The sequence below is a fragment of the Syngnathus floridae genome, chromosome 16 (assembly GCF_059516105.1).
Source record: "Syngnathus floridae isolate MCC-2025c chromosome 16, RoL_Sflo_1.0, whole genome shotgun sequence".
NCBI lineage: Eukaryota > Metazoa > Chordata > Actinopteri > Syngnathiformes > Syngnathidae > Syngnathus > Syngnathus floridae.
This window is the reverse complement of record NC_142428.1, coordinates 9,167,734-9,195,690: the sequence shown is the minus strand read 5'-3', so window position 1 is coordinate 9,195,690 and position 27,957 is coordinate 9,167,734. Positions and strand designations below refer to the sequence as shown.

Here is a 27,957-nt window from a genome sequence, read left to right as displayed (position 1 = left end):
TTTCTACCTATTAAATCTAGCTCGGTAGACGGCGCTAATGAGCCTGAACGCTTGTTTCCAGCCTCTCATTCAACTCAAGACGACGAAGAAGAGGTAGCGCTAACTTTGCTAGCTTGCTAGACGTTCCCGACTGACCTCCGCCCGCTCCTGCCGCAAAATGGCTTGTATTCGTTCCCTGGGTGTTCTCTCCAAATTGACGCTAAGGAGATACGCCGCCGCACCAGGTAAAACACACCGGGATGTTTTGATGTTGTTAAATGTTTCTAACATATCTTTTGTCTAAGTTAGCGTATGTAAGGGTGGCTGTCTTACTCAGGTGGACTAAAAGCGGTAACTGGTTCAAATGAAAGGCGTGCAAAGGCTAATGTATGAAATAACACAAGGTTGAGAGTCCTTCGTTAACTATATCACAGTCACCTTTCCCCCACTTTTAACTGACATGCTTTTCAAAATGTGACTCTTGAAGGAACTTGGGTTTAATGCTCATTATCAGTACTGCCAAGAAAAGACTGTTGAAATTGGACAATTATGCTGCGGATAATATAAATGAGGTGTCAGTTTGAATTATTTCTTTTTTCATTTTGCTTTCGTTTAATGTTAGTCTCAAATTGCTATTGAATTGGCTCCGATTAGAAGTCTGGCATCTCGAATGTGGGTGAAGGGTCACCATGACACAGAGTTGCAGTGGGAGCGTATTGAGGTCGGTCATTCAAATCCTCTTGACGGCCATATGACAAAACGAATACTAAAATAAATAAATATTTATCATGCAGCAGTGCACATGTTATCAAAGACACAGCGTTACTGTGGTAGTGTATTGGCATTCTTTTTGTGTTACTTTTCTGAACTATCTACTATTTGCTCGTTTTTTGTTTTACTACACAGGATCCTCCTTTCGAACCTTCTCAGTGGCCACCCCAATGCTAGGTATCACTTAACTGATAATACCTTCCTAATCAAAAACTTGGCAGATTTTCACGATTGTAAATAGTAAAGAATGACAGTTTAGTTGTCTAACAGTATGTTGTCTCCTTCTGTTTTAAGCCCGAACACACGTCAGCTATGAAGTCAAGGACGACGTTGCTGTGGTTCGAATCAATGACCCCAATTCCAAGGTAAAACACAATTATTTTTGGGGGGTGCCTTTAAAAGGCTATTTTTTTGCATATGGGAAATGTCTATGCACAGAAGTGTGCATCTGCCAGTAATTCTTCTTTCATTCAGGTCAACACACTGTCGGTCCAAATGCAAAAGGAGCTGACGGAGGTGATGAACGAGGTGTGGGCCGACAATGCCGTGCAGAGCGCTGTCCTCATCTCCTCCAAGCCGGGATGCTTCATTGCAGGAGCGGATATCAAGTAAGACGGAACCTCTAAAGTCCAACATTCATAACAATGTTTGTTATTTTGGGGGAATGTCATCAATGACCACGTTTGGGCCGTAGTATGATCCAGAACTGCAGTAACGCCGAGGAGGTCACGACACTCTCGCAGGAAGGCCAGAAAATGTTTGAGAGGATCGAAAAGTCCCCAAAGCCCATCGTGGCCGCCATCAATGGCTCCTGCTTGGGAGGCGGCTTGGAGGTCAGCTGAGTGTCTTGCTGCCACACTCGAGTTTTTCCTCTTTTTATTTCACCTCTCAATGCTCTCCTTGTCATTTCAGTTTGCCATCGCCTGCCAGTACCGGGTCGCAACTAAAAGCAAGAAAACGGTGCTGGGTACGCCAGAAGTCATGCTGGGCCTTTTGCCGGGAGCCGGAGGCACGCAGAGACTGCCCAAAATGGTTGGTGCTGCGATTTTTTTTTTTTTTGTATTTATTTATATTTGTTAAGGATGAATCCCAACTGTTGCTTTTGCTGCCTCCAGCTGGGTCTGCCCAGCGCCTTTGACATGATGCTGACGGGACGAAACATTCGAGCAGATAAAGCCAAAAAGATGGGCCTTGTCGACCAGCTCGTAGATACCCTCGGTAAGACAAAGACTTCCTTCACCTCGTGTCTTATTTGTCGAACATTGCCTAATAGTCCTCCTGAACAGGACCCGGTCTAAAGAGCCCCGAGGAGAGGACCATTGACTACCTGGAGGAGGTTGCCGTGGAATGTGCCAAGGGCATCGTGAGCAAGAAGATTCCTTTGCGCAAGGAGAAGGGCACGATGCAAAGTAGGTCACGGCCTTCCGTCCGGACACTACACGACGCCACTTGAACACTTCTGACCGTCTCCCCATCGGCAGAGATCCAAGACTACGTGATGGGCTTTGAGATAGTGCGCAAGCAGATATACAAGACGGTCCACGGCAAAGTCATGAAACAGAGCAAGGGGCTTTATCCTGCCCCCCTCAAGATCATTGAAGTAAGTTCTTGTCCTGTTCATGAACATTTGACATGACCTGCAGGTGAACTCTTTGGTTTGTTGCTTCCAGTGTGTAAAAACTGGCGTGGAGCAAGGTCCCGTTGCCGGATACCTGGCAGAGTCTCAGGTACAATTCGCCACTCGTGTGCGAGGAAAGCATTCTTGGCGCAGGTAACAACCGATTTGTTCTCTCCGTGTGTCGGCAGAACTTTGGGCACCTGGCCAAAACCACCGAGTCTGCGGCCCTCATTGGACTCTATCACGGTCAGGTGGCGTGCAAGAAAAACCGTTTTGGGAGCCCTGCAAAGGAAGTCAAGTGAGTCACTCTGCGGCCATCTTTGTAGTCCTCCGTTCAAGTTTGAACCGAATGGTTTCTCTTCCACTAGAATGCTGGGAATTTTGGGCGCTGGCCTGATGGGAGCAGGCATCGCCCAGGTGACGGTGGACAAAGGCGTGCACACCATCCTCAAGGACACCACAGAAGCCGGGCTGGCACGCGGCGAGCAGCAGGTGTACAAGGGGTGCGTTATTTTTGCAAGACTGTTCGGATCGGCCGTTTGTTTGAGGCCATACAACGCAAACTCGGGGTTGGCAGATTATTTTTTTATAAATTTTGTCATGCCAAATGTTTTTTCATTGTTAGGCTGAACGACAAGACCAAGAAGAGGAGCATCACGTCCTTTGAGAGGGACTCCATTTTGTCCAACCTGTCTGGCACATTGGACTACAGCAGCTTCGAGAAGGCCGACATGGTGATCGAGGCCGTGTTTGAAGACCTCAAAGTCAAACATGCTGTCCTCAAGGAAGTGGAAGCTGTGAGTACAACTCATAAACGCAATTTATGCTTTTGATGAAATTCACATTCAAGCCGCAGACTATGCTGCAAACCCTTCATTGGAAAAAAAATCTTAGGTCTGTCTATTTGCATGATTCGGTGAGTGCTGCTTTTTTGGTTTGTAAATGAGTTGTTGCATTTAAACTCATCCACCCAGGTGGTTCCTCCTCACTGTATCTTTGCCACCAACACATCGGCTCTGCCCATCAAGGACATCGCCGCCGCCAGCAAGAGGCCTGACAAGGTTTGGAACAATTTTTTTATTTTTTTTTGTGAGCAAGAGTTGCGAAAACCTAAAAACAATCTTCGTCATGGTCAGGTCATCGGCATGCACTACTTCTCCCCGGTGGACAAGATGCAGCTCCTAGAGATCATCACCACCGACAAAACCTCCAAGGACACCACGGCGTCGGCGGTGGCTGTGGGGCTCAAGCAGGGCAAAGTCATCATCGTGGTCGGGGTGAGGCTTTCTTGGACATATTTCAGGAGAATTTAAGAAAAAAAAGTGTGCAGCAATTACATGGAAGCGACTGTGTCTACAGGACGGACCAGGATTCTACACCACACGCTGTTTAGCGCCCATGTTGGCTGAAGCCGTGCGAGTATTTCAGGTTTGTCGTATCGCGCTTTGCTCAAGTGCACGTCGCGATTTCAAGTTCAGGATAATCTCCAGTAGCAGTCAGGATTTTTCAATAAACTCGCAAAATGTTGAGCATGTTGGCCTCATCGTGCGGTCGGTCGTCCGCAGGAAGGGGCGGACCCCAAGAAGCTGGATGCGCTCACCACCAGCTTCGGCTTCCCTGTGGGCGCTGCCACGCTCATTGACGAAGTCGGCATCGATGTGGCTGCCCACGTGGCTGAGGACCTGGGCAAGGCTTTCGGATCGCGCTTCGGCGGTGGCGACGTGCAAGTCCTGAAGACACTGGTGGACATGGGATTCAAAGGTCAGTCATTCCTTGACTTGAAAACGTTTTTTCAACTTGACTGTATTCTCAAAGGACGACTCATTTTCTCAAATTTGACTTTAATAACCAACTTTATATTTGTAGTTTTTGAGTTTTTGTTGAAAATAACTAATCTTGTAGCATTACGAATTTTGTTTAGAAAAGTAATTTTCTAAAAAAAATAAAAGTACACAATTTAAAGCCCAGGTATCACACTAATAAATTATTCAGTTTTACTCATTTAGTTATGGTCTATATAAAGTGGAACAGCAATGCTTTTGTCTGATTTTCCAAAATGTTATATTGATGAAGATTTTTTTTTGTTTGTTTCTTTAGGTCGCAAGTCAGGAAAGGGTTGCTACGTGTACCAGCCAGGCCTGAAATCCAAAGACGTCAATCCGGAGATAGGGGAAATCCTGGAGAAATACAAAATCGCTCCCAACCCTGCTGTGTTAGTTCATGCTCGTCAATGAAATTACTGAGCTGCGGTTCCATTCTGAAAGCGTCTTCCCCTTCATTCCAAATCATTATTTTTTTTCAGTTCGTCAGACTATGACGTCCAATACCGACTGGTTTCTCGCTTTGTCAACGAGGCGGTGTTGTGTTTACAAGAAGGCATCTTGAACAGCGCCCTGGAGGGAGACATCGGCGCCGTTTTCGGTTTGGGCTTCCCCCCCTGCCTTGGAGGTCAGACTTTCTTATTCTGTTGTCACACCATGTATAAAGTGGACATATTTATAAAAAAAAAAAAAAAAAAAAAAAAGTGTTCATGTTTATCACTTTCTGTAAATGCAGAAAGGAAACGTGTTTGTATTTGCAAATAATGAGAGTTCACGTCTCCATCCGGACTTCCAGGCCCGTTCCGCTTTGTCGACACCTTTGGCGCCGACAAGCTGGTGGAGAAGATGCGGAGGTACGAGGCGGTCTATGGGGATCACTTCACGCCGTGCCAGCTCCTCCTGGATCACGCCAGCGACTCCACAAAGAAATTTCACAAATGAACCACTCGTTGCCTTTGGCCTGTCGCCGCTTAACACGAATGCAGTCGACCACATCAACAAGGTGCCTCACCACAAGAATTGGATGCTTTTCATTTTTACCAGATCAACACACACGTAGTCGGTGATATAGGTGCATTAAAATATTCCGAAAGAATATAATAATTCACGCTGGAATGTACCAGGATGGCAGGTAGTGTTTGTTTTGTACATTTAAAAATGTTATGGGATTGATCATGTAAATGTAGGGCCTTAAATACATTTTGTTATTGAATCAAAGGCTTTTTGTGTTTTGTATGCATATGAAATTACTTATAGTGCCTGAAATGTAACAAAATGGGAAATAGCTTTTTAAAATTATTTGTTAATCTATTTAAATTTTATTGTATTATGCATATGGTAAAAACTCAAATACGTACTTCACTAAAAAAAAAAAATAAACTTGAATATTTGTATGTGTTTGGCCGGTGGCAAGGTAAGGAAATTTTTTTAGTGTTATGGGCAAATATATAATATATAAAATACGTTTTAGTAACCAATTTTGGGAAGAAACTGGTAATATTATGCAAGAAATACAGCATTACATGACGGGCGGATAGCGGGTTCGTTCCGTGCTGCAGTGACGTGAATGGTGGTGGGCGGGTCACGTGTGTTTGTCTCGCCTGCCATTGTCCGTTGTCGTCGTCATCAGGGCGTGTGCCAGAGCTGCAGTTGTTGACACCGGCGTGTTGTCATCCTCTGAGCCGGGTTGCGGAGCCTGCGTCACGGATACGGATACGGGCGTTCACCGTGAGGCAGCCTCATGAATGAAAGCGTGAAAGAAAAAAGAAAGTAGGCGCGGTCCTCCGTGCATCCAGCGAATTTTCCCCGTACCATGTCCAACAAGGGGAAGGCGTCCGAGTCGGTCCGGGTGGTGGTCCGCTGCCGGCCGCCCAGCAACAAGGAGGCGACTGCCGAGAAGGGACGCACCATCCTGGAAGTGGACGCCGAGTTGGGCCGCATCTGTGTCCGTAACCCGAGCGCGCCACCCGGCGAGCCCGCTAAGGAGTTCACCTTCCATTCAGTGTTCGGCTGGGGGTCCACCCAGAGCGAGGTGTACGACAACGCAGTCAGACCCCTGGTGGACTCGGTTCTGCTGGGCTTCAATGGCACGGTTTTTGCCTACGGCCAGACCGGGACGGGAAAGACCTGGACCATGAGGGGGGTGCCGGCCGACCCGGAGAAGCGGGGCGTCATCCCCAACGCCTTCTACCACATCTTCGCGCACATCTCTCGGACCCGGGGACAGAAGTACTTGGTCCGGTCCTCTTACTTGGAGATCTACCAGGAGGAGATCCGGGATCTGCTGAGTAAGCATACAGTGATGATGATCATTCAGAATAATAACTATGTTTGTAGTTGTTCACTCAAAAGTGATTGAAAAAATGTGTACTTTTCTGTCAAATATTGGATTGTTTCCTCTCACTTATACCCCCTAAAGTTCTTCCTTGAAAATAGACAAAAGTAATAAAGGTAGCGTCGATCACAAATGATTCAACAACACATGGAGACAATCAGACAGTGCTTACAGGCCTATATTTTTTATCTGCTGTGACAAGGAAGAGAATTACTCCAAACACAGCCTCTGCATTTTTTGAATAGTGGACCAGATAGTTAATCAATTGCTTTGTAGAGATTAGGGAGTAGGGAATGATTTGGAGCACAGTCACTGCATTCAGGATCATTCATTCATCATTCCCTGCTCCTTCATCGCTATTCTGAGAGGAAACCCATGTAGTTGAACAAATCTTATTATTTTTTCAGTGGAAAGAGGCCGAAAACTGGAGTTGAAGGAAAGCCCACAGGAGGGTGTCTACGTCAAGGATCTGTCCTGGGTGGTCACCAAGGACCCGGCTGAGATGCACCACCTACTGATGCTGGGCGACCGTTCCCGCTCGGTGGGCGCCACCAACGCCAACCGGTGTAGCTCGCGCTCGCACGCCATCTTCGCTGTGACGGTTGAATGTGGGTCAGAGTCTGAAGACCCGGTCCGCGTGGGGCGCCTCAACATGGTGGACTTGGCCGGGAGTGAGCGCCAGAGTCGGACTGGCGCCCAAGGCGGCCGCCTGCGTGAGGCAGCCAAGATCAACCTGTCACTGTCTGCCTTGGGTAACGTCATCTCGGCGTTAGCGGACGGCAAGGGGGGCCACGTCCCCTACAGGGACTCCAAACTCACCCGGCTCCTGCGGGACTCGTTGGGCGGCAATGCCAAGACGGTCATGATCGCCACAGTAGGGCCCTCGGAGCGTGACCGCCACGAGTCTCTGGCCACCCTGAGGTACGCCGGCCGGGCCAAGAACATCAAGAACAAGCCCCGTGTCAATGAGGACCCAGAGGCCGTCCTTCTCAGGGACTTCCAAAAGGAGATTGCCAGACTCAAGGCCCTCCTGGAGGAGCGAGGTGCCCTGGCCAAGGAAAGGCGGCAACGGCGGAGGGAAAGCAAGAGACTCAGCAGGGACCTCACGCAACTTTGGAAGGAGGACGAGGGGGAAGATAGTGGCGGGCCCTCGATGAAGTGGCGACACTCTGCTGGGAAAACGGATGACGGACAGTGGGATCAGGAGGCTGTGGAGAAGATCATCGAGAAGTACAAGGTAGACCCCAAAACAGCAGTAATCAATTGCTTATGGATGCTACAAGGTGGCGGCAGAGCACTTTTTTTACTCGAAAACTTACTTGAAAAATATGTTTGTGGCTAGGCTATGGAGAGCAAATTGCTTGAAGGAGGCAAGACCATCATGGATCACACCAACGAGCAACAAAAGTTGCTTGAACAGAAACGGCAGGAGATCGCCGAGCAGGTGAGAAAACATCTTGCTCAAACGTCTGCTGACAATTGCAGCGAGTGACTGAGCGAGCGATGTTTTTTTTTTTCTTCTTCTTCAAAGATCTGCCGGGAGCGGCAGATGCAGCAGCAGGTGATGCTGCGGGACGAGGAGACACTGGAGATGAGGGAAACCTTCTCCTCACTGCAGCAGGAAGTGGAGATGAAGACCAAGAAGCTGAGGAAGGTCAGAACGGGTAGATTGTATAGGATTTTTTATTTTATTTTATTTTTTTATATAAATCAACAGCACTTTTTCCATCAAACATTTTGTCTTTTTGTTCTTCGTAATTTTCTTTTTTTTTCCTTGTTTGGCCCATCCAGATTCCATTTCATGACTACTGTCGATGCAAGTCTTGACTTTGCTGTTGTCTCCTGTGGCGTGCGCACATTTAGCTGTACACTAAACTGCAGCTAGTTTGGGCCGAGACGCGTGACGTGATGGACGAGCACGTCGCGACCAGGCAGGAACTGGAGCAGACGCAGGATGAACTCACCCGAGAGCTCAAATTCAAGTGAGGACGGATATTATTGCGGCTCATGTAATGATTATTGTGGGATGTTCTCCACTTAGATATGACCATGACTTCAACTGCACCTAATTGGTGGGGGTGCCAATTTTCAGATCCCTCTTGATGGAGAACTTTGTCCCCCCTGCCGAAAAGAAGAAGCTGATCAACAGACTTCACTTTGACGAAGAGGAAGATCAGTGGAGGCTGATGTCGGTCATCCCATTGGAAAGGTACCATAGAGAAAACCGCATCCCGTACTGAATATGACCGTGACACAAGAATAGGATGAAACTATTTCACTGAGAAACATTTGCAAACATTTAGTATTACTTTGCCATAAAAAAAAAAAATACTCACTTGCCCACATGTGCACACTAGCACGGCCACTCGAGTGAAGCGAAGGCCTCTGTCCGCCGTGGGATACAAGCGTCCAATCAGCCAGCATGCACAAGCGGCCGTCGCCACGGCAACGGGAGCCCCGTCCAGATATCAGGTCAGCGCTTGCTGTTTGTACAGACAAAATATGAAGTGTAATACTATCATCTGATGGTGTGTGTGTGTGCGTACGTGTGTGTTACCAGGCTGAAAACGTCATGCTACTGAAACTGGACGTGTCTCCGCCCAGCATGTTCACTCTCAACCTTCACGGGTCTCGATTGGAGAGGGTCTTCTCCCCCAGCTTGATGTCGTCATGCGGGTCGGATGTCGTCATGCGGGAGAGGACCCAGTCATCGACACGGCTCAGGAAGTCAAAATCCTGGTGAGATCATTATCATGATGAAATACCACCACGACTACTAATGACAATAATAATTAAATAAAATGGCATAGAAATTGCTAACAAATGCCAAGAACTTTATAAATACCCTAATACACACACACACACACACACACGCACACACACACATACATTACACACAACTAGAAATCATTACATTGGAATACTACGACTGTTCCTAAACAACCATAGAAATTGCTAATGAATTTAAAAAATCTATAATCATAACAGACAATCTATGTTTATATAAAGTGAATATTTAAAAAAATGTTTAGGAAATATTGAGCACTACTCTTTTGTCACGCAATTCCAGAATTTATTTTCTTTGAGCATTTTAGGTATCAGGCCCCACAAGCGACGTGCATTTCGTCATCCGCGTCATCCACCGCCCTGACGTCACTCCCTCAGGGTCCGTGTCACAGACCCAGACCCTGCTCGGCCGTCTATCTCGCACCCGAGGCCTCGCTTCGAACCAGCCCCTGAGTAGGATTTGGCACCGCATATTTACAACGACGCCGGTCAGCATGAGGATCTACTACATTAATGCTACTTCCTAACAAAGTGGATGTCAGCAAAAAGCACAGCCAAAGCTTCCATGTTTTTAGCCTTTCATTTGCACATTTTGGAGTCCTGTATTGGTGATATTGACATGTATTGCTTGCTACGGTGAGGCAAATATGGTTTGTATGAGAAATGCTTGCGCTGGCTATTTAGCTGCCTTATTTTTATACATGAGCAACATTGTCACAAGTAAATTTACTGTATGGTACTTAAATGTGATAATAAAAATGTTGATGAAAAAAACAGCACTTTTGAAAAAAATGTGCCTAAAATTACCAAAAATAAATCAATGTTGTAAAATGAATAACATTAAAAGATTGATAAATGCATAGCCGTACTTTTAATTTAAAAATCAGTTGATTTGCAAACAGCAGCAGAGTCGATTAGAGTGACACAAGTACAGTAGCATGACGTCAGTCGGAGGCGATCACGTGATCCCCCCCCACCTTTTTTACAGTAAAATCCAATATGGTGGACATAGTGGGGCCTACGCGTCGTTGGCGGCGATATCGTCGGTTCAACTAGAGACGAGCGTTGCATAACAACAACAACAACGACGATGAGGGAGCGACAGAAAAAGAAGAAGAAAGGAAGGACGTGGGCGGAAGCCGCAAAGACGGTACAAATATGTCATGTGTGGCCTTCCAACGCACCCACTTGCGTGACACCAGTTGTACAACGTCCACGCAAGACAGACACGCACAGCAGGCTTTGTGTGTATGACATTAGACAGGTGTCACCAATGACCCGATCAATAAAGTTGTTTGTGCACGTAACGTGATGTACGTACGTGTGTCGAGGAGCTGAGTCGACTTACGTCGCGAGGGGCGCGAGAGCTAACCCAGCTAGCCCGATATGCTACTTCGATTTTCCGAAGTTTTGTCGCAAAAACAACGATTAACACGTCACTAAAGCACATTATAACAAAATGTATAATGTATTATGTAATGCTGGTAATGTCATTGTTTAAACGTAATAGTGACACGAGAAGCCTGGAACGTTCCTCTTGACAGTTAGCAAGGAGTGCTAATGGAGTCAAAACAGTCTGCCAGTCGATTGCATGACTCTTAGCATTAGTGCAGTTATTATGTACTGACACTAGATTTGATAACTAAAGTTTTATTGCACAGACCAATAGAGTTGGATTTTGGCATGGAGCTCAACTATATATGACACCGGTTATAACAGTTAAATTCCAACTAGTGAATACTTAGCTCCTTATCACGTGATCGGTCGTCGTTTGTCGGCCATATTGGAGGTCCAGGTCTGAGCTAAGCGTATGTTAAAAATTACACTGCTCAACAGGCTGGCTATCAGGGCGCAGTCGTGTCCAGAGGTGCACAATGGCATGGGGAACCTCTGTACTTTTTGAAATGCTTGAATGTACATGTAAATGACTTGTTTGATGGGCTTGGTATTGTCACCCAGATGTATAATTCTAAAAAGGTCTGTCTCAGCTTTTGTACTAGCTGTGCAGGTGTACCTCATAAATTCATGTTTTTTTTTTTCCACCTCAACTCTCAGGTGCTGGAAAAATACCCCAACACCCCCATGAGCCATAAAGAAATCTTGCAGGTCATCCAAAGAGAAAGACTTAAAGAGATAAGGTAAAATAACAATAACAGTATGTACATTTTCACCCGTGTTGTCTTTATCGTCACCACAGCAAATTGCTCACATTTCTTGTCATTTCAAATACGCTTCTAATTGTTTTCATTTCTTTTGTTTTCTCCATATCATTGTCACTGTTTTCATCCAGAAGGTAAGAACAGGTTAGACCCCCCCCACATATCTAACAAGCTCACTGTTTGGCATGACTTTACTAATATCAATGTGTCCCATAGTACCGTAAATTGCATAAAGACCGTCTGTTGCCTTCAAACCCAACGGTAATTGTAAAACAAAGTTTGGAAGTATGCTATTTTAGTAGGTCACTGCAGGTAATGTGAGTTTGGGATTTTGTTCCCTGGTTGTACCTTATGTGAACTAAACTTTGAACTTAAAACAAAGGTACATATCAAACATTGTTGTTTTATTTCCTAGCATTACACTTAGGCGTGATTATATGTACAGTCTACATAGAGCCCTTCCTACAATGTGGCCCGCGCTGAAAACAAGTTTCACAGCCCCGATGTAAATAATGCACTGTACTAGCTTTGGGGATGTGTTGTTCCACGTACCGCCACTAGAGGGAGCCCGCACATCTCTAGCGGGCTTAAAACCCAATTAAAGCAAAAGCTAAATGCTTGAGAAGTAAATCCTTCAGATAGGACTAATAATGTGGTCCGGTATTTTGTTTTTAAGCTTTGGTGATTACCATGTTTATGAATGACTGATAATCTACAGACACATTATTTTGTATCGGTTGTCGCAGCATGCTAAAAACCATTTGATAGCTAGCAAACAAGGCTAACGATTTCGCCCTCTCGCCTGATGACGAATGAAGCGGAACATCCCCGTTGGCCTGTCTGAATGCAATGCTGCACACAAACTCTCGTGGAGAGGAGGGCATCTTCTACAAAGTTCCAGGCAGGATGGGCGTATACACCTTGAAGGTCAGCTTGAAGTCCTAGATAGACCAAAAAAAGGTGTGCCGCAGCCAATTCGTGTGTTTTTTGAAGAAGGACATCGCTGAGGTGGCCACCGAGCTGTCGGAGGAAGAATCCGAGGAGAGCAGCGAAAATCTTTCTGACTCACGGAGCTCTGAAAACAATAGCGGGCCTCAGGAAGGCAGGAGGAGACGCTGGATGCGGCCAGGTAATCGCACGCAGCCATGTGAACCGCTCAGCTGACTGAGTTCCGAGACAACGGTATTGAAAGTTGTGTTTAGCACCTCTATTGCGTTTGAAATGTAAAGACAACATTTCTGTGCTCTACTCCAAAAAAGTGATGTTACAAGAAAAGAGGTCTGCAGAGATTGTTCCTAAAAATCGTCCCAGTGAGCATGTTTACGTGTCGTTATTATCTGCACGATAATCCCATGGGCGGGCGTTTCTGTGTTCCCGCTGTGGTTTTGGTTTCATCCAAACAAAGGACACAGCGGGCGTGTCGCTCTCAGGAACTATCTTTTGTAACATCTGCCTTTGGCGTCTCAACAGTTCCCTCCCAGCCGACGTCGCCGCAGCCTCGCTGCTCGTCCCCGTCCATCACCGCCAAGCTCATCTCGCCCTCGCAGAAGCACAGCAAGAAAGCCCTCAAACAGGTAATCACTCTTTTCAAGTGCTGTCACGGGCCGCCGCTTGCTTAGAGGTGAAGAAAATAGTTTTGGTCTTACATTGTTGAATTTCTTGCTTCGCGTTTGCTTTGGAGGCCCTGAAGCAGCAGCAACAGCGTAACCAACGCAGGCAGGCGGCCATGCCCAGCGCATCCACATCCAGGCTGCTGCTGAAGACCATCAAAGACATGGCTGACAACATAGCCGCCAAGACCGGTGGGTCGCCCATGTTTAGGGCCCGCCAGCCAAACTTCTTGTTGCTAATGAACGTCATTCGCAGATCTCTGCCTTGCCAGCGGCCCCAGGAAGGTTTCTCAGAGGCCACGTCGTCTCAGTGCAGGTAACGTCCAAAGAAAAACGGCACACGACCAGCTTGCATACAATTTCATGTTACGCCGCCATAATTAAGGAACTCTGTCAGAAACAGAGAACCCAGTTTTTGAGCCATGCTTTTTTTGCCGTACAGGCCACCTAAAACGTAACAGGTGCAAAATCGACGTGGAGACCCCAGACTCCATTTTGGTCAACACCAACCTGCGAGCCATCATCAACAAGCACACCTTCTCCGTCCTGCCGCCAGACTGCCAGCAGAGGCTGCTGCGACTACTTCCCCAAGTAGACCAGCAGGTACCTCGGCTCTTCTTGCACGCTAACCGTCTGCGATACTGATGCGCGGCTCTTCTCCAGCAGGCCTGCACGGATGGCCTCCTCAAAGTCACGAATTCGGCGTTGAACAACGAATTCTTCACATCGGCGGCGCAGTCATGGAAAGAACGGCTGGCCGAGGGTGAGCGCGACTGCCCCTGCCTGACCCATGATGGTGCCATCCCGCCGCCATCCCGGGATGGGTCACCAAGGACTTTTTTCTTTTTTCTCGTCAGGTGAATTTACTCCAGAGCTGCAGCTGCGGATGCGCCAGGAAATCGAAAAGGAGAAGAGAGTTGAGCACTGGAAAGAAGCCTTCTTTGAGAGCTACTACGGCGAAAAGTAGGTTGACTGGAGATGATGATGACTTGCTTGATTCTTGCCACATTAACTTGGGACTTGCTCGAAACTCACTCCCGCCTGTGACCTGAAGTGGTTTATTGTTCATGCCACTCCATTTTTTTCCCTACCTAGTTCTGGACTCAGTCTTGAGGAATCTAAAGAGTTGGCCAAAGACAATCTAAAATGGGAGCCCAAGCCACGTCAGCCAAGACAGCTGGCCCGAGTGTCGGAGGAGGCTAACACCATCAAGGACCGGTGCAGCCGGAACAACGAGGTCAAAGACTCAAAGACCATGTCATCAATGGAGAAAACGCAACCTCCTTCGAGAGAATCTCTTTATGTCCCAGAACAGATGAAAACCAGACGCTCTCAGCAAGCTGAGGAGCGTAAGATGCCCGCGCCGACCTTGGGAGCAGTACCCAAAGAGCGCGATGAGCGCCTCACCACAAAGACGCCGAGCGAGAAAGAAAACAAAGTGGAACTGCCCCAGTCTCCTCCCAATATGAGGCCTCTTCCTCAAGCTCGAATGGACGTCATGGAGGATCCACTGACGTCTGGGGTTAAGCCTCCTGCAGAGACAAAGGCTGAGCCAGAAGGCGCTTCAGAACAACAGAAAAGAAAGCCTGTGGGCGTGCCGGAGGATGAGGCCACGCCGGAAAAAAGACAGCGCATGTCCTCCATTTCCTCAGTGTCGTCCGTCTCCTCTGTCTCCCCTCCGGCGTCATCCACTCCCAGCCCGGCCGCGCCTACCTCGGCCGGCAGCCAGAGAGTTCCGCCACTCATGGTAGGAAGATGTCTCCCACTGGCAGCGACTGCCCATTGGTGGTCGATGGGTGCAGTGCATTAGCCCCTACCTTGCTTTCTTTCAGCCGCTCCGACACTCGATATATGCCTTTGAAACTTAGACGTCAATTGCTGTAAACTTGAAATGAAAACAGCCACAACGGATTCCTGTGACCGCATTACTCTTGCGCTACTTACTTTGGTAGCATTTTCTTTTCTTCTTTTTTCAACAAAGAAAAGAGTAACTTGGACTGAACAAAACAGACAGTCCAAACCAAAGTGAATTTGTAAATACAAATCTTGGTTAGGAATTCGCTTGTATTCAGATGTCAGGTCTGACTATTTACATGCTGGGATCAACGAGTTAAGACTGTTTACTTCCTGTTGACTGTCGATCCACCCTCACTTACTTGTTTGGTTTCAGATTCCAGTCTCAAGAACTCTTACCAACGACGTGTCGCCGAGGACGCCTCTGCCTGTCTCCATCAGCAGCCCGACTCGCACCGGCGCTCGCACTTTGGCAGACATCAAAGCCAAAGCTCAGCTTGCACGAGCGCAACGAGCAGCGGCGGCCGCTGCCTTCAGGGCTGCTCGGCCCGAGTCTGGGCAAGGTGCAGGCAGCGTCGAGCCGACGAAACATTTCCCGAGGCCGACATCGCCACAGGCCTCTGCCAGGTTATCTGTTAACACCACCAGCACACCACCGTCTCACCCGCAGGACTCCCTCAATCCAGTCAGCCCCTTAAACATTCCGGACGTCAGAACAGTCCACGTGCAACCGTCTGGCACTTTTTCAGACTCGGCAACCGGCTGTCAGGAAACCCCTTGTGGATCCACCCGTAGCAGCTTCTGCATCCCTGCGAACAACCCGCTGGTCGCCAGGCTCTTGCAAGGCAAAGAAGTCCCTTTGGAGCAGATCCTCCCCAAACCACTCGGCAAGGTGGAGACCCAGATGTCAAATTTACACTCCGGCAAGGAGAAGACCATTGGCGGTCCCGAACAACACCAGAGCAACACCACCGGCTGGTCCTTCGCCAATGACAACAGGTATCCCAAGGAACCTCTGGACAAAGACACTCAGGAGCAGATCTTACAGACTCTGATGGAGAGGAGAATTCAACACGGTGGACATCAAGCGCTCCACGGCGAGGAACACGTGGACCGACCGCGGATATCCGTTGGATTCTTGGGCCACAAGAGGACGTCGAGGCCCGCCATGTCAGGACACTATCTCCTCAACGTGTCCACGTACGGCCGAGGTTCAGAGAGCAAACGGCCCCACCGAGCCGCCTTACCCGATGTGGTCGGTCTGAAGAGAGAAGCGGCGGATGGCCAGGAGGCGGCGCCAGAGGGGACATATGAATCTAAAATGGAGCAGCGGGGATTGTCCGTGAGCAGGCGCAAGCAAGCCGACAGCCTTCTGCCTTGTACGCCCATTAAAAGCGAGCTGGGATGTGAGCAAAATGCGACAGACGACAAGATCCCAGGCCACAAGCAAGTCTGCAATCAAGGAAAAGCTGAGCCATACCTTCCACTCAAAGAGCCCAGTCACCAACGACCGTCTGCCTTCCCGACTCCGAGGATGCCCATCCATCAGGAATCGCTGTCGTCCCGCTACGGTGGAACCATCAGTGTGTCTGTACCGCACACTTTGAACCACAACGCTGGCGGCGGCGAAACGGCGCCAGACGGCGGGAGCGTCATGTCCTTCTCGGTGACTGTCACCACCATCCCTGCAGCCGCCAGCGCCTTGGACTCCGGTGACCCCAGCGGGCCGGCACCGCCGGAGCCATCCTTCATGGAGGCTGCCGGCATGGAGGACACACAGTCCAAGTGCTACTGTCGGCTTAAGGCCATGATCATGTGCAAAGGCTGCGGGGCCTTCTGCCACCACGACTGCATCGGACCATCTGAGCTGTGCGTCTCGTGTCTGGTGGTACGATGACGCTCGGGTCGGAGCGCTTGCCGTGAGGTTTACACTGGACGAGGGGTTAGCACACCGGAGGTTCAGGCTCAGAATCTCTGTCCTAATCCTTCCCTGCGTGGTGCTTGCTTGTTTCCCCGTGGTTGTGCGAGTTTTCGCCAGTTGCTTTGGATTCCTCCCACATTCCAAAAACCCGCCTTAGCTTCATTGAAGATTCTAAATTACAGGTGTTCAACTCCGGTCCTCGAGGGCTACTTTTTCAGGGACTCAAGCCGCTCCGCTCCACCCCACAAAATGAAAATGCTTTGACTTATGTGCACCCCTGCTTACAGTTGGCGTGGGATGGCGCCAAAGCACTATTTCGCGATTAGACCTCTCACCTCAACCTAGTTCCTCAGCACCAACTTACTGCCAGATGATGCCCGTGCACTATTTTTCTATTCGACAGGGCTTTTTGAGGAGAGTTTTTCCAGCGACTTGCGAAAGATACGTACGTTCCCCTGAATTGACAAATGGCGACTTGCAAGCCGACTTTTGGGTGGAGCTTCAGGATGAAGCGAAAATGCACTACAAGCGTAACAGGGTAACCTCATTTGTTCTTCCCCAAACTTTTGAATCCTCAACTTGAACGTTTTAAGTACACCCTGAACTTTCACCCTGAAGTTGAATATGTGAGTAAGACTGGCTGGTAAAGCAATCCATTGCGCATGTCGCCAGAGTCAGCCGGGAAAGGTTCCAGCTCCTTTCGAAAACGGATGACGTTTTTGAAATATCCATTCTTAATCTAATCGGTAGTCAGGTCGGATCCAATCTGACAATGTTTGCACTTAGCGTTAGCGTGATATATATTTTTAAAATAGAGATTTATGAAAACCATTTTTTAAGCGAGTAAATTGAGGGGCTGGGACGATTATTTTTATAGAACCTCAAGACTGTTTTAGCATTTTTAACACGTTTTATTTTACTATCGGGCCTATGTCAGTTTAAAGGCAAAAAAGGGCGTTCACGATAATCACGGTGTATAAAATACCTCCTTGTTGGTGTTTGTCCTGCACATACACTGAGGAAAAGTGCAACTGTTTTGTATTGACACGGGAGACTCACCAAGATTCATATATAGATTTTTAAAAGCATTTTTTTTCTATGTTACACTTTATTCAAATAAATTACGACTGCACAAACAAATCCCAATTAAAAAGTAGCACGAGCATTTAGCAATTAAAACTCACTGAGGGCTCATTTATATAGAAAGACCGTCCGATTCCCTCCTTTTTTTCTGTAAATATTTAAGGCCATGGCCTGGATGTAAATGTTTTCTTTCAAATCAGCAGCCGTTGTGTTTAATTTGGCACCGCGCGATTTATTTGTGGTGCGATATGGAAACGCGCGATAAAGCACTTGGCTTTGAAACACGCACGCAACATTTCCTGCAGGTGCAATAGCAAAAACGCCAAAGTCACCTTAAAAAGAAACTAATTATATCCAAGTTTAAAATGTCTTGTAAAACAAAGTAATATATTTTAAATAATATATTTTAATATAAAAATATATTTGCGTTTGAAAATCAACAGGGTATGTACTTTTTTTTTTCTCCCTCCATTTTTGGGTCTTTTTTTGTGGGGACCTGACAGGCCACCATAGCTTTTTGAGGTCTTAAGCACCCAGATATATACGTGACATGTGTTTTATGTGTTTTAGATATGTCTACATTTGTGTGGATAGGCGAGAATTTTTCATGTATCCGTTAAATCGGGAGCTCTAAGTACGAGAGACACGTTTAGTCATTTCATGTTGTTAGTTTCATGACAAGCCCTCCTGAAATATTGAAAAATAATCGGAAAACAAATTATGTGACTGTAATGCATTTGTTTTTGGGGGATTTGGAATTTTGAGGTACAAAAATCTTTATAAATTTAACCCCCAAATACAAAATAATAATTAAAAAAATTTCCTTAATAGGAAAAAGGTCAATGTCTACCATTGTAAGACTCAAATGTCATTTTGTTGTCCGTTCTAATCAGGTGAATGTAATGTTATCAGCCTGATTGTGTAAAAAAACAAGTGTATTTTATCAAAGGCTTTAGACTATTATGAATAAAATATATATATGTAAATGTTCACTGTTTTTTTGGCCTCCCCAACAGATGAAACATTTGGTGAAGTAATTATTAATGCAATAGAATGCAAATATGTTAGTTGTAATTCAATTAGCGATGAAGGAGTTCATTTGATGAAAATAATTTTACATTAAAAAAACTATTGTGACAATTACTGACAGATACAATTTTAAAATGAGCATGAATTTATCATGAAATTTGTAACATTTTAAATAATGAAATTAAAGGAGTGTGAAGAAAAAAGCAACCAAATTCTTCATACTAAGTGAATTACTTTTAAAACTGTTTACTCCAAGAAACCACTAGGTGGCGCCAAAGCAAGAATGCCTTTGCTTTCACTTGAGCACAACCATTAGGTGAGTTTTACAGCCGATACAAAAAAAGATCCCCAGTTGCGCAGTCTGAGCTGAGAATATGTGGTGATTTGCTCTATTTTGCAATCAAATTACGTACAAATACATGTTGGAATAACTTAATTGTGAAATAAACATTGTTTAAATAAAAATAGTATATATATATAGTACATTATTAAATCCCAGAAAAGTGAAATAATGTTCTGTTTCAATATCAGACAGTGAAAAGAGAAATTATTTCATGATACATGTGATTATGTATTTCTTGATTTCCTATATAGTTGGAGCAGTGTGGCGGTGCGCCTTTAAACGGCGCGGCTGCACGCATGCGTGCTGAGGAGCAGGTGACCGACCGCGCATGGCATCTCCGCCTCCGCTGCCTGGCTCGCTGGCTATGCCGAGCTGCACGTCCGTGTGCCAGGCCACCACCGCCGCAGTGCTCCGGGGGCTACCGGAGAGAACCGAGACGACGATGACGGACGGTCGTTCAAGACGCTTCTTACGGTCATCACGCAGATTGCTGTGAGACTGAGAAGAGTGGCACGATCTTTTCTGTCTCTCTGCCTCTCGCTCTCCTTTTTTTTTTCTTTTTCGGGGAACCTCCATCCTGGTGCTGATGCAGCGGAGGATGCTGACGGAGCTTTAACTGCGGGATTGGAGGCCAGCTTCCGCAGTAGGGACTTCGACGCAGGTCGGTGAATGAATCACACGTTATTCGGGATGATAGTGCTATGATGTCACGGATGGAGAAACTGGGGATCCGTGTGCGCGACATGGCCGCTACACGGGTGATTTTTTTTGCGAGATACCGCAGAGCAGCGTCAACTGGATGCTGAAGGTGCGGTTTGTACGTGAATGCACCTTGAAGCAGCAGCAGCAACATCAGCAGCGATGATGTCATTCGCACAGCCGTCGTTTATTATGTCATAAAACTGGGGGGCTTTTTCTATGCACTCAGTTCTTGACAGCATAAATCAACTCGTTATTCATCCATCCAACAAGCCTCCACTGAAATCAATTATCCCGCACAGCAAAATATACAGCCCATGCATATTTGCAATCAATATCATACATCTCAAGTTTGTAGGGGTACCATTTTGCATTTGCTAAAATGTGTCTAGTTTCTGTGCCTTTGTCGTTTAGATTTTATGATTAGAGTAGATTTTTTTCACTAAGACGGTTTTACATAAGTATGTTTCATATGATTTGAGTGCAAATCAGCACTACACTTTCCACCAACATTTTATTAGAATTTTTATACTCAAATAATTAGTATTTTCATTTGGTGACTGCAATCAGTCTAGATTTTTTTAACTAAAAAAATACATGACCTATTTTATAGTTAACACTTATTCCATAAATCCTCCATACGGCCTGTACTTACACTTTATTTGATTGATTGATTGATTGATTGATTGATTGATATCTTTATTTTAAACGTATTTAAAACATAAAAAGATGAAAAATAAAACAAATAACATTTAACTATTAACCATCATGATAGTGCATTTTAATATTATACATATATAATGACTGTATTTTTTGTATGCATAATAATCACCACGTAACATGTGTTCTAATACAGCAGCACATAAAACATACATTTATTTTGTTATAATTTCTATGCTATTTGTGCATAAACTCTATTTTATTTCAATGCGGGACTTTGATTGACATCTCTGTCTTTTTTTTCCCAGGCTCATTGTTGAAAGAGTTTCCATTTGTGCAACGTTGAGCCACCGACAGGTACAACTACCTGATCTGTCAAGTGCTAGCTATCACCAACCTGTTAGCTTAGCCAATGGAAAAACAAACAGCCTCGCTGTGAACTTTGGAAAGGCTAAAAATAACCCACTTACAAGACCTCCTACACTTCAGATGAGCAACAAATTGTCAGACAGGACTCATTTGTTTATTGTGCTAGCATGTTTCATTTTTTGCATTGGCAGCGGCTGCCGGTGGTCACCACTCTTAGCTTAGCATCATCTAATCAAAATCCTGAGTGACTCTTTTGCTCCCAATTTTGTCACTATTCAAACCACAACGGTCTTTATGACATTGAATGATATGGAGTACTATAAAGTAAATGTTCTTTCTCTACCCTGCCATAGGATGATCGAGGAGGGCAGCAAGCGAGGCAAGGCCGCCGTGGAGAAGAGGCAGCTCTTCATGGAAATGAGTGAGTAGACACCAGTGGATTAGGCTTCCGTTCTTTGTACACTTGTATGAGTAGAATGAAAGCTAAAATAAAACGTTTTTTTTTGTTTGTTTGTTTCTTGTTTTCAGGAGCTCAAAACTTTGACGTGATCCGACTGTCGACATACAGGACAGCGTGCAAGCTACGATTCGTGCAGAAGCGGTGCAATCGTGAGTTGTCCTGACCTGCTAAACGCTAAAACTATTTATTACAGCCTTACTTCTTTTTTTGGTGGCCTCAGTACACCTGGTGGACGTGTGGAACATGATCGAGGCCTTCCGAGACAACGGCCTCAACACGCTGGAGCACCACGCCGAGATCAACGTGTCTCGGCTGGAGACCATCCTGTCCTCCATCTACTACCAGCTCAACAAGCGGCTGCCAACCACGCACCAGATCAACGTGGAGCAGTCCATCGGACTGCTGCTCAACTTCATGGTGGCCACCTATGACAGGTGCACTCAGCCTTACAAAACATCACAACAACAAAATCACAGATCTTGCTGGCCTGGTCTGTTCTACCCATCCTGTCCTATGTTGTCCTATACTGTCCTGACCTGATATCCAGTTTAGATTTATGAATTGTATTTTATATACATACTAGATACAGCAGAACACGGATGTTGAATGGAAATTGTGTTTGTGCAGCGAGAGCCATGGCAAGTTGACGGTGTTCTCCATGAAAGCAATGCTGGCAACCATGTGTGGAGGCAAAATTGTGGACAAGTTGCGCTGTAAGTACACAGGGGGTCTGCGAGAACATGAAAGGGTCATCCACAGAATCGTTTGGGATAAATTATTTCGTCAGATCAATACAAAAAGTGCAGAATGCAATCAAAATGCATAAAAAAATAAGTTTGTACTTTCCTACTCCTTTTTGAACGCCATGTAGCTTCTGTCGCTGCACACTTTGACCTTCCGGGGGGCGCTGTTGTTTCCCTGGCTCAAACTTGTCTTTCTTTTTTTTCCTTACAGATATTTTCTCCCAGATGTCGGATTCGAGTGGCGTGATGGTGTTTGCCAAGTTTGACCAGTTCCTTCGCGAGGTGCTCAAGCTTCCCACGGCGGTGTTTGAGGGGCCCTCCTTTGGGTACACCGAGCACTCGCTCAGGACTTGCTTCCCCCAGCAGGTGGGAGGGCCACATTGCGGCCCATTCTTCACTCCTGTCCCATTTGTCAGGATGATCCTGCCCAAAAAAACAAAAAAAAAGGCCTTGCCTCAATAATAAATAATTAAATGTTTCTATTTAGGATACTGAGAAACTAGATAGCCTTCCGACTTATGCTTATGAGCAAAGATACGTATGTCAGGGAAAAACTATGAGAACAGCGGGACTTTATTTGGTGTAATTCAGTGGCTTTATAGAGGTGGCTGGTGTGCTTATTTCCATTGAAGAGGGTGTGCACGCTTCTATTATCCCATTATCCCAGTTTTTACTTTTACTTCAATGTTTGAAAAGGAAAAAAAAGTCAATTGAGTCATACTGGTCATTGGTCATTGGTATGCGTGCTTGTGTGTGTGTGTGTGTGTGTGCGTGTGTGTGTTTGCATCCAGAAGAAGATCACGCTGAACACATTTTTAGACGTCTTGATGGCAGACCCTCCACCGCAATGCCTCGTTTGGCTACCGCTCATGCACAGACTGGCTAACGTGGAAAACGGTACATTCTGGGTCGATTTTCAGAATTTGAATTCCAAGTTCCAATTCTCACATTAGGAGGTGGACTGTAAATGTTTTCAGTCTTCCATCCGGTGGAGTGTTCGTATTGCCGCAGCGAGAGCATGATGGGTTTCCGCTATCGCTGCCAGCAGTGCCATGGATACCAGCTGTGCCAGAGCTGCTTCTGGAGAGGCCACGCTAACGGACCGCACAGCAACCAGCACCAGATGAAGGAGCACTCGTCCTGGGTAACCACTACACCAACTCTTTCGCCCAAAATTCAAAGAATGCACTTGGAAATGTTCCCAATTGTTGCTTAACCCCATCTGGAGTTTCAAACGGAATTTGCTTTGTTGCCGCGGCAACACACCAACGCCCTCATCGTCATTGTCCCCTTGGTCCTCGCCTCTTGTAGAAGTCTCCCGCCAAGAAGCTAAGCCACGCCATCAGTAAATCACTTGGCTGCGTTCCCATCGGTGAGCCACCGCATCCCGTCTTCCCCGAGCAGGCTGAGAGACCCCAGGAGCCCGCTCACAACGTGTAAGTCGTCAATTCTCATCAACTTCCTACGAGCGTCATCAAAATGTCTCGTTAAAATGTTATGTCATGTCATCTAAAAATCAGAATCGTATTTTGAAATCATCTGCACTTGACAGTGATTTCAAATAGAAATGACCACAAAAACTCAAGAAAGTCAAAAAGAGCTTTTTCTATTTGAGACTTTCACCTCAAATAGAAAAGGTTCTTTTTTTTTCTATTACAACGTCCTCTGCTGGTACAACATTTATTTAACCTGCAAAGATCTCAGTGAGTTACAATAAATCTTCTAAAAGCGAACAAGATTTTTCTGCCATGCTAATCCTTTTTACTTCATCATGAACTGTGATTCCAATTGAGTCCAATTTTGTTGTTTTCCTCACAGCGTTTTGGAGAGTCCCAGCCGTTTGGATGAAGAGCACCGCCTCATCGCCCGCTACGCCGCGCGCCTGGCCGCTGAGGCGGGAAACTCCGCGGTCAGAATTCATCACAAATGACCAGCCTGATTCTTGTATTCATTTGTAACGTGTTCTTTTGTTCCACAGCAACAATGTCCTCCTTCCGACTTAACATTCAACTTTGACGCCAACAAGCAGCAGAGGCAACTGATTGCCGAGCTGGAGAACAAAAACAGGTGGGAAAAATGCAGACCCCTTACAAACTTGGGGATGGCAAAATTGTTTTTTAAATATAACTGTACTTCATATGATTGAATTGAATCCTAATGCTACAACAAATGTGTCACGTCTTGTTCAGGGAGATCCTTCAAGAGATCCAGAGGCTTCGTCTGGAGCACGAGCGGGCGTCGCAGCCCACGCCGGAGAAGGCCCAGCAGAACCCCACGCTCCTCACAGAACTCAGGCTGCTCAGGTAACAAGCACCCTAGTCTTCACATAGCCTCTGTTAGCATGACATTATTTGCGTCCCGTCAGGCACAGGAAGGACGAGCTGGAGAGGCGCATGTCGGCCTTGCAGGAGAGCCGGCGCGAGCTGATGGTGCAATTGGAGGGACTCATGCGCCTTCTCAAGGTTCCAATCAAATCCAAAGCACAGGACAGCATGCGTTAACACAGTGCACTAACGCCTTTCCTCTTCCCCTTCCATCATCTTCTTATCTGTCGGGCCGACAGGACGAGGAACAGAAGCAGGCGGTGAGTGGACCTTCTCGTAATTTGCTGGCTTATACATTGAATGGACATTGCAGCCTTATTAACACATGACAACGTAAGACAAAGATAACGATTGAGTGTGATTATTAGGATTTGACTGCTATGACCTTCCAGTGTTTTCGTTTTTATTGAGCCTATTTGCCAAGAGAGGGTTTTGATTTTTTTCTGTGCTCCCTCTCTTCAGTCGCAGTCGAGCGGCTCCCCGCACTCGTCGCCCAGCCACGGGGCAGGCTGCTCCATGCCCATGCCCATACGCTCCACCTCGGCCGGCTCCACCCCGACGCACACGCCCCAGGACTGCATGGCGGGCCTCGGGGGCGATGTGCTGGAGGCCTTTGCTCAGGGTGAGGCCAAGACAAAAAACAGAGCAGACAAAGCACAAAACTTGCTTTACAGCAATTTTCCTAACGTGCTTTTAGGTCAGAAAATCTACGTGTTGCTAGTTTCATTAGCCCGTCAATGGCGTTTTGCTTTGTGCTTTAGCATTAAGCTAACACCTCCCGCACGGCCAAGTCAATGTGGTTTCAGTCAAATTTGATGTTTCCAGGAAACTTTAGCTGCGATTGACAAAAGGCATCATGAAGTGATTGTTATTTTGTCCCGTTGGTGTCAGGTGTACCTCGAAATCTGCGGAATGACCTACTCGTGGCGGCCGACTCCATCACCAACACGATGTCGTCGCTGGTCAAAGAGCTCCACTCAGGTGAAATCAGTCCCTAGCAAACTAATAAAAAGCATCAAGTAAATTCTAAAAAATAAATGTTTTTTGGGGGGTGGGCGCACTATTATTCTTGAAGTGGACGACGGGGCGGATGAGGAAGAGACGAACATGAGAAACGGAGGCGAGAGAGGTAGGCCACAGACAAAACTCAATGCTTTTCGAGAAATTGTTGCTTTTACTGATAACGTGCTTCTTCCGACGTGTTTTTTTGGTCTGCAGGCACCATGCGAGTACAGAAGCAGTGAAGCCGGAGCTGGTGCATCGTCAAATCGGGAACAATCAACAACGATGACACCGGCCGGGCCTTCGCACGTTAACTCGACTGCATGCTGTCATCCAAACAGGAGGCAAAAAAATAAGTTTCTTGGCACCTTGCAGGAGTAGCAGGAGGTGTCAAATTAGCCAGTGTGTTGTCCTGTGAGCTCAAACTCATTCTGTATATATTGACCACGCCGACATGGTTCTCGTCCCACGTTGCTTTTTAGCGTTAGCATTGGATTTGTTTTTAATTTATTTTTGCATGAAGCGACACTTGTGTCTGATACTGCAGCGGCACTTTGTGGCTTTGCTACACTTGGAGGCCCATTTAGATTTTGGGTTGGTTGTCTAACGCTCTTTTTTCAACATCCACACTTGCCTGCACTGCGACAAAAAAAAAACCCACATGCAACTTGTAAATTTTATGACTAAAAGAGTCATTACGAATATTAATGATTGACATTGACAAAAAATGCACTTTTTTGTTGAAAGACGGCACGCAGGCCACGTTAGCCGCTACACTGCTGCTACTGTGCACAACACGACACGACGTGGACGCTTCACTTGTGTTTTGAGTGTGCTGTTTCTCCCTCAAATTACGCAATGAGGTGAGAAGTGCAATGGAGGTTCAGTCCGCTGCTCAGGAACTGCACAGCTACAAATTGGGAACGGGTGGAAAGCTCGTTAAATTCCGTAAGAAACCCATCGCTTAAGTCAAAAAGTGGATTTTTATTTCCTCACTGTGTGTGTGTGTGTGTGTGTGTGTGTGTGTGTGTGCGTGCGTGCGTGTGTGTGCGTGTGTGTGTGTTTTACCAGGCTGATAAGGTCACGTATGGGGGCAACTGTGTTTTTGTTGAAGCATGTTGTCTACGTGATCGCGTTTTGTGGCTTTTTCTGATGTGGCTATTTTGCTGGATTGCTGCGTGAAAAAACAAAATGCACTGGAGCACAAAGTGGTTAGAGCAGGGGTGGGCAAAGTACGGCTCACGGTCCACATATGGCCCGCTCCGTTCTTCAATCAGGCCTGCCGGGAACTCACATTTTTTCCTTTTTTTTTTTTTTTTTTGCCCACCCCTTCTGTAGAGTCCGGCACTTTCTTCAAGCGCCATTCACTGTGTTAACAAAAACAACAACAAAAAACTGAAGCATCGAAACAAGCTCCTGTTTTTCTTGTCGTTCTTCTTTGTCCTGCTATTTTGTGTGACTTCATTGGTTGGTTGTCTCCTTGTCAGCCTTGTCGTTTGTGCCAAAACTAAATGTGTTAAAAATGTGTGCGTCTGAATGTGTGTGTGTCAGTGTCACCATTAATCATTCACATAATGCCTGGACATGCTTGCATTTAAATGGAAGAAGCTAGAAAAAAATGTGCAAGTGTTTATTGTACAAGCAGAGCTCATTGGAAACACAAGCGGCAAGTTTTTTTGTTTGTTGTTTTAAATAATGTGCAAAAAAGATGTTATTTATTAAAGTCTATGTGTGTGAGATTATGCTACAGCTATACATTTATGTTTGGTTTTCAAACACTTTACATGGGGAAAAAAGTCCACTAGTCTTTTGTAAATACATCAAATGTGAGATATTAAAATAAAATATTGTTTGGCGGTGGTGTCGTTGTTTGTCACGATTGGCAAATCTCACGAGACTGTCCAGGCTGCTCAGTTCCAACCTGCTACCAAAAGCTAAATGGACAACAAGGGGAAACTGTTCATTATAGGGGTGAGTAATTTTTTCAACAGCTATTTTATTTTCATACATTATTTTTATGCTTGTACGAAAATGCTGCTAGGCTTTACCACATAGTTTTCTTTTTTTTCATGGTAGAAAATGCACAGGAGTTAATCGGTGTCAGGAAGCAGCCAACCTTGAGTCCGACCATTCCATTCCAGTATCACGTTCCCGCAGGTAATCACTAGGGGGCGATCAACATCTTTTTGCGTCATCTTTAGTAAGGTCTTTTTTTTTAAGATTGCTGTGATGATGTCATACCATATCGCACATTAAATAATTCTAAGGGAAAATAAATATAATTAAAACTTTTGAGAATGAAGAAAAAAAAAACCCGCTACGCTAATTGTTTGGAAGTGCAACTACATTTTAATGGGGTGAAGTGACATTTAAAGCAAACGCAGTCACAGGTGCACCGTTCACATATTGCCATGTCCATCCACAGTATGTGTTGCTGGTGGGGCGTTAGGA

General features: G+C 46.1%; 4 protein-coding genes and 1 long non-coding RNA gene across 18 annotated transcripts; 4 read left to right on the top strand and 1 right to left on the bottom strand.

The window, feature by feature from the left end:
- Positions 1-64: 64 nt before the first annotated feature.
- On the top strand, positions 65-5,406 carry hadhab (hydroxyacyl-CoA dehydrogenase trifunctional multienzyme complex subunit alpha b). Its single transcript, XM_088400224.1, has 20 exons — positions 65-224; positions 886-927; positions 1,045-1,115; positions 1,225-1,358; positions 1,445-1,583; positions 1,663-1,782; positions 1,866-1,968; positions 2,037-2,159; positions 2,232-2,350; positions 2,421-2,477; positions 2,557-2,666; positions 2,737-2,871; positions 2,994-3,165; positions 3,343-3,429; positions 3,505-3,645; positions 3,728-3,796; positions 3,934-4,129; positions 4,466-4,580; positions 4,671-4,816; positions 4,985-5,406. Exons 1-20 carry the CDS (start codon positions 158-160, stop codon positions 5,128-5,130), a joined length of 2,292 nt encoding a protein of 763 aa, XP_088256350.1. The 5' UTR covers positions 65-157; the 3' UTR covers positions 5,131-5,406.
- Positions 5,407-5,785: 379 nt separating this feature from the next.
- Positions 5,786-10,170, top strand: LOC148385555 (kinesin-like protein KIF3C). 3 transcript variants are annotated; one of them, XM_088400226.1, is made up of 9 exons: positions 5,786-6,476; positions 6,931-7,760; positions 7,866-7,967; positions 8,055-8,177; positions 8,387-8,505; positions 8,616-8,732; positions 8,881-8,995; positions 9,084-9,262; positions 9,611-10,170. In XM_088400226.1, the coding sequence occupies exons 1-9, from the start codon at positions 6,002-6,004 to the stop codon at positions 9,672-9,674; spliced, it is 2,124 nt and encodes a 707-aa protein (XP_088256352.1). In that variant the 5' UTR covers positions 5,786-6,001; the 3' UTR covers positions 9,675-10,170. The 3 variants fall into 3 exon arrangements, with proteins under 3 accessions (XP_088256352.1, XP_088256351.1, XP_088256353.1); XM_088400225.1 differs by having other exon boundaries at positions 5,787-6,476; positions 9,619-10,170; XM_088400227.1 differs by having other exon boundaries at positions 5,787-6,476; positions 8,616-8,737; positions 8,856-8,995; positions 9,619-10,170.
- LOC148385554 (uncharacterized) lies at positions 6,565-11,100 on the bottom strand. Of its 5 annotated transcripts, none has more exons than XR_015863363.1 (6): positions 10,632-11,100; positions 9,081-9,259; positions 8,860-9,006; positions 7,843-8,644; positions 7,343-7,731; positions 6,572-7,232 (listed from the first exon to the last, which is right to left on the bottom strand). It is a non-coding gene; the product is annotated as an uncharacterized LOC148385554 (long non-coding RNA). The 5 variants fall into 5 exon arrangements; XR_015863365.1 differs by having other exon boundaries at positions 10,659-11,100; XR_015863364.1 differs by lacking the exon at positions 10,632-11,100 and adding an exon at positions 10,495-10,623 and having other exon boundaries at positions 6,574-7,232.
- asxl2 (ASXL transcriptional regulator 2) lies at positions 10,304-18,863 on the top strand. Of its 7 annotated transcripts, XM_088400223.1 has the most exons (13): positions 10,304-10,460; positions 11,366-11,448; positions 12,285-12,396; positions 12,463-12,598; positions 12,940-13,043; positions 13,151-13,271; positions 13,336-13,395; positions 13,522-13,682; positions 13,743-13,842; positions 13,937-14,042; positions 14,175-14,316; positions 14,395-14,826; positions 15,250-18,863. In XM_088400223.1, exons 1-13 carry the CDS (start codon positions 10,401-10,403, stop codon positions 16,768-16,770), a joined length of 3,138 nt encoding a protein of 1,045 aa, XP_088256349.1. In that variant the 5' UTR covers positions 10,304-10,400; the 3' UTR covers positions 16,771-18,863. The 7 variants fall into 7 exon arrangements, with proteins under 7 accessions (XP_088256349.1, XP_088256347.1, XP_088256348.1 ...); XM_088400221.1 differs by having other exon boundaries at positions 12,288-12,396; positions 12,466-12,598; positions 14,175-14,826; XM_088400222.1 differs by having other exon boundaries at positions 12,288-12,396; positions 13,746-13,842; positions 14,175-14,826.
- Positions 18,864-19,506: 643 nt separating this feature from the next.
- On the top strand, positions 19,507-27,364 carry LOC148385552 (dystrobrevin beta-like). Of its 2 annotated transcripts, none has more exons than XM_088401443.1 (19): positions 19,507-19,910; positions 20,917-20,965; positions 21,331-21,398; positions 21,506-21,586; positions 21,658-21,871; positions 22,065-22,150; positions 22,392-22,546; positions 22,975-23,077; positions 23,158-23,324; positions 23,492-23,616; positions 23,999-24,089; positions 24,159-24,247; positions 24,370-24,483; positions 24,546-24,642; positions 24,744-24,764; positions 24,967-25,126; positions 25,396-25,485; positions 25,580-25,633; positions 25,723-27,364. In XM_088401443.1, the coding sequence occupies exons 3-19, from the start codon at positions 21,332-21,334 to the stop codon at positions 25,746-25,748; spliced, it is 1,740 nt and encodes a 579-aa protein (XP_088257569.1). In that variant the 5' UTR covers positions 19,507-19,910; positions 20,917-20,965; position 21,331; the 3' UTR covers positions 25,749-27,364. The 2 variants fall into 2 exon arrangements, with proteins under 2 accessions (XP_088257569.1, XP_088257568.1); XM_088401442.1 differs by having other exon boundaries at positions 22,972-23,077.
- The last annotated feature ends 593 nt before the right edge of the window (positions 27,365-27,957 follow it).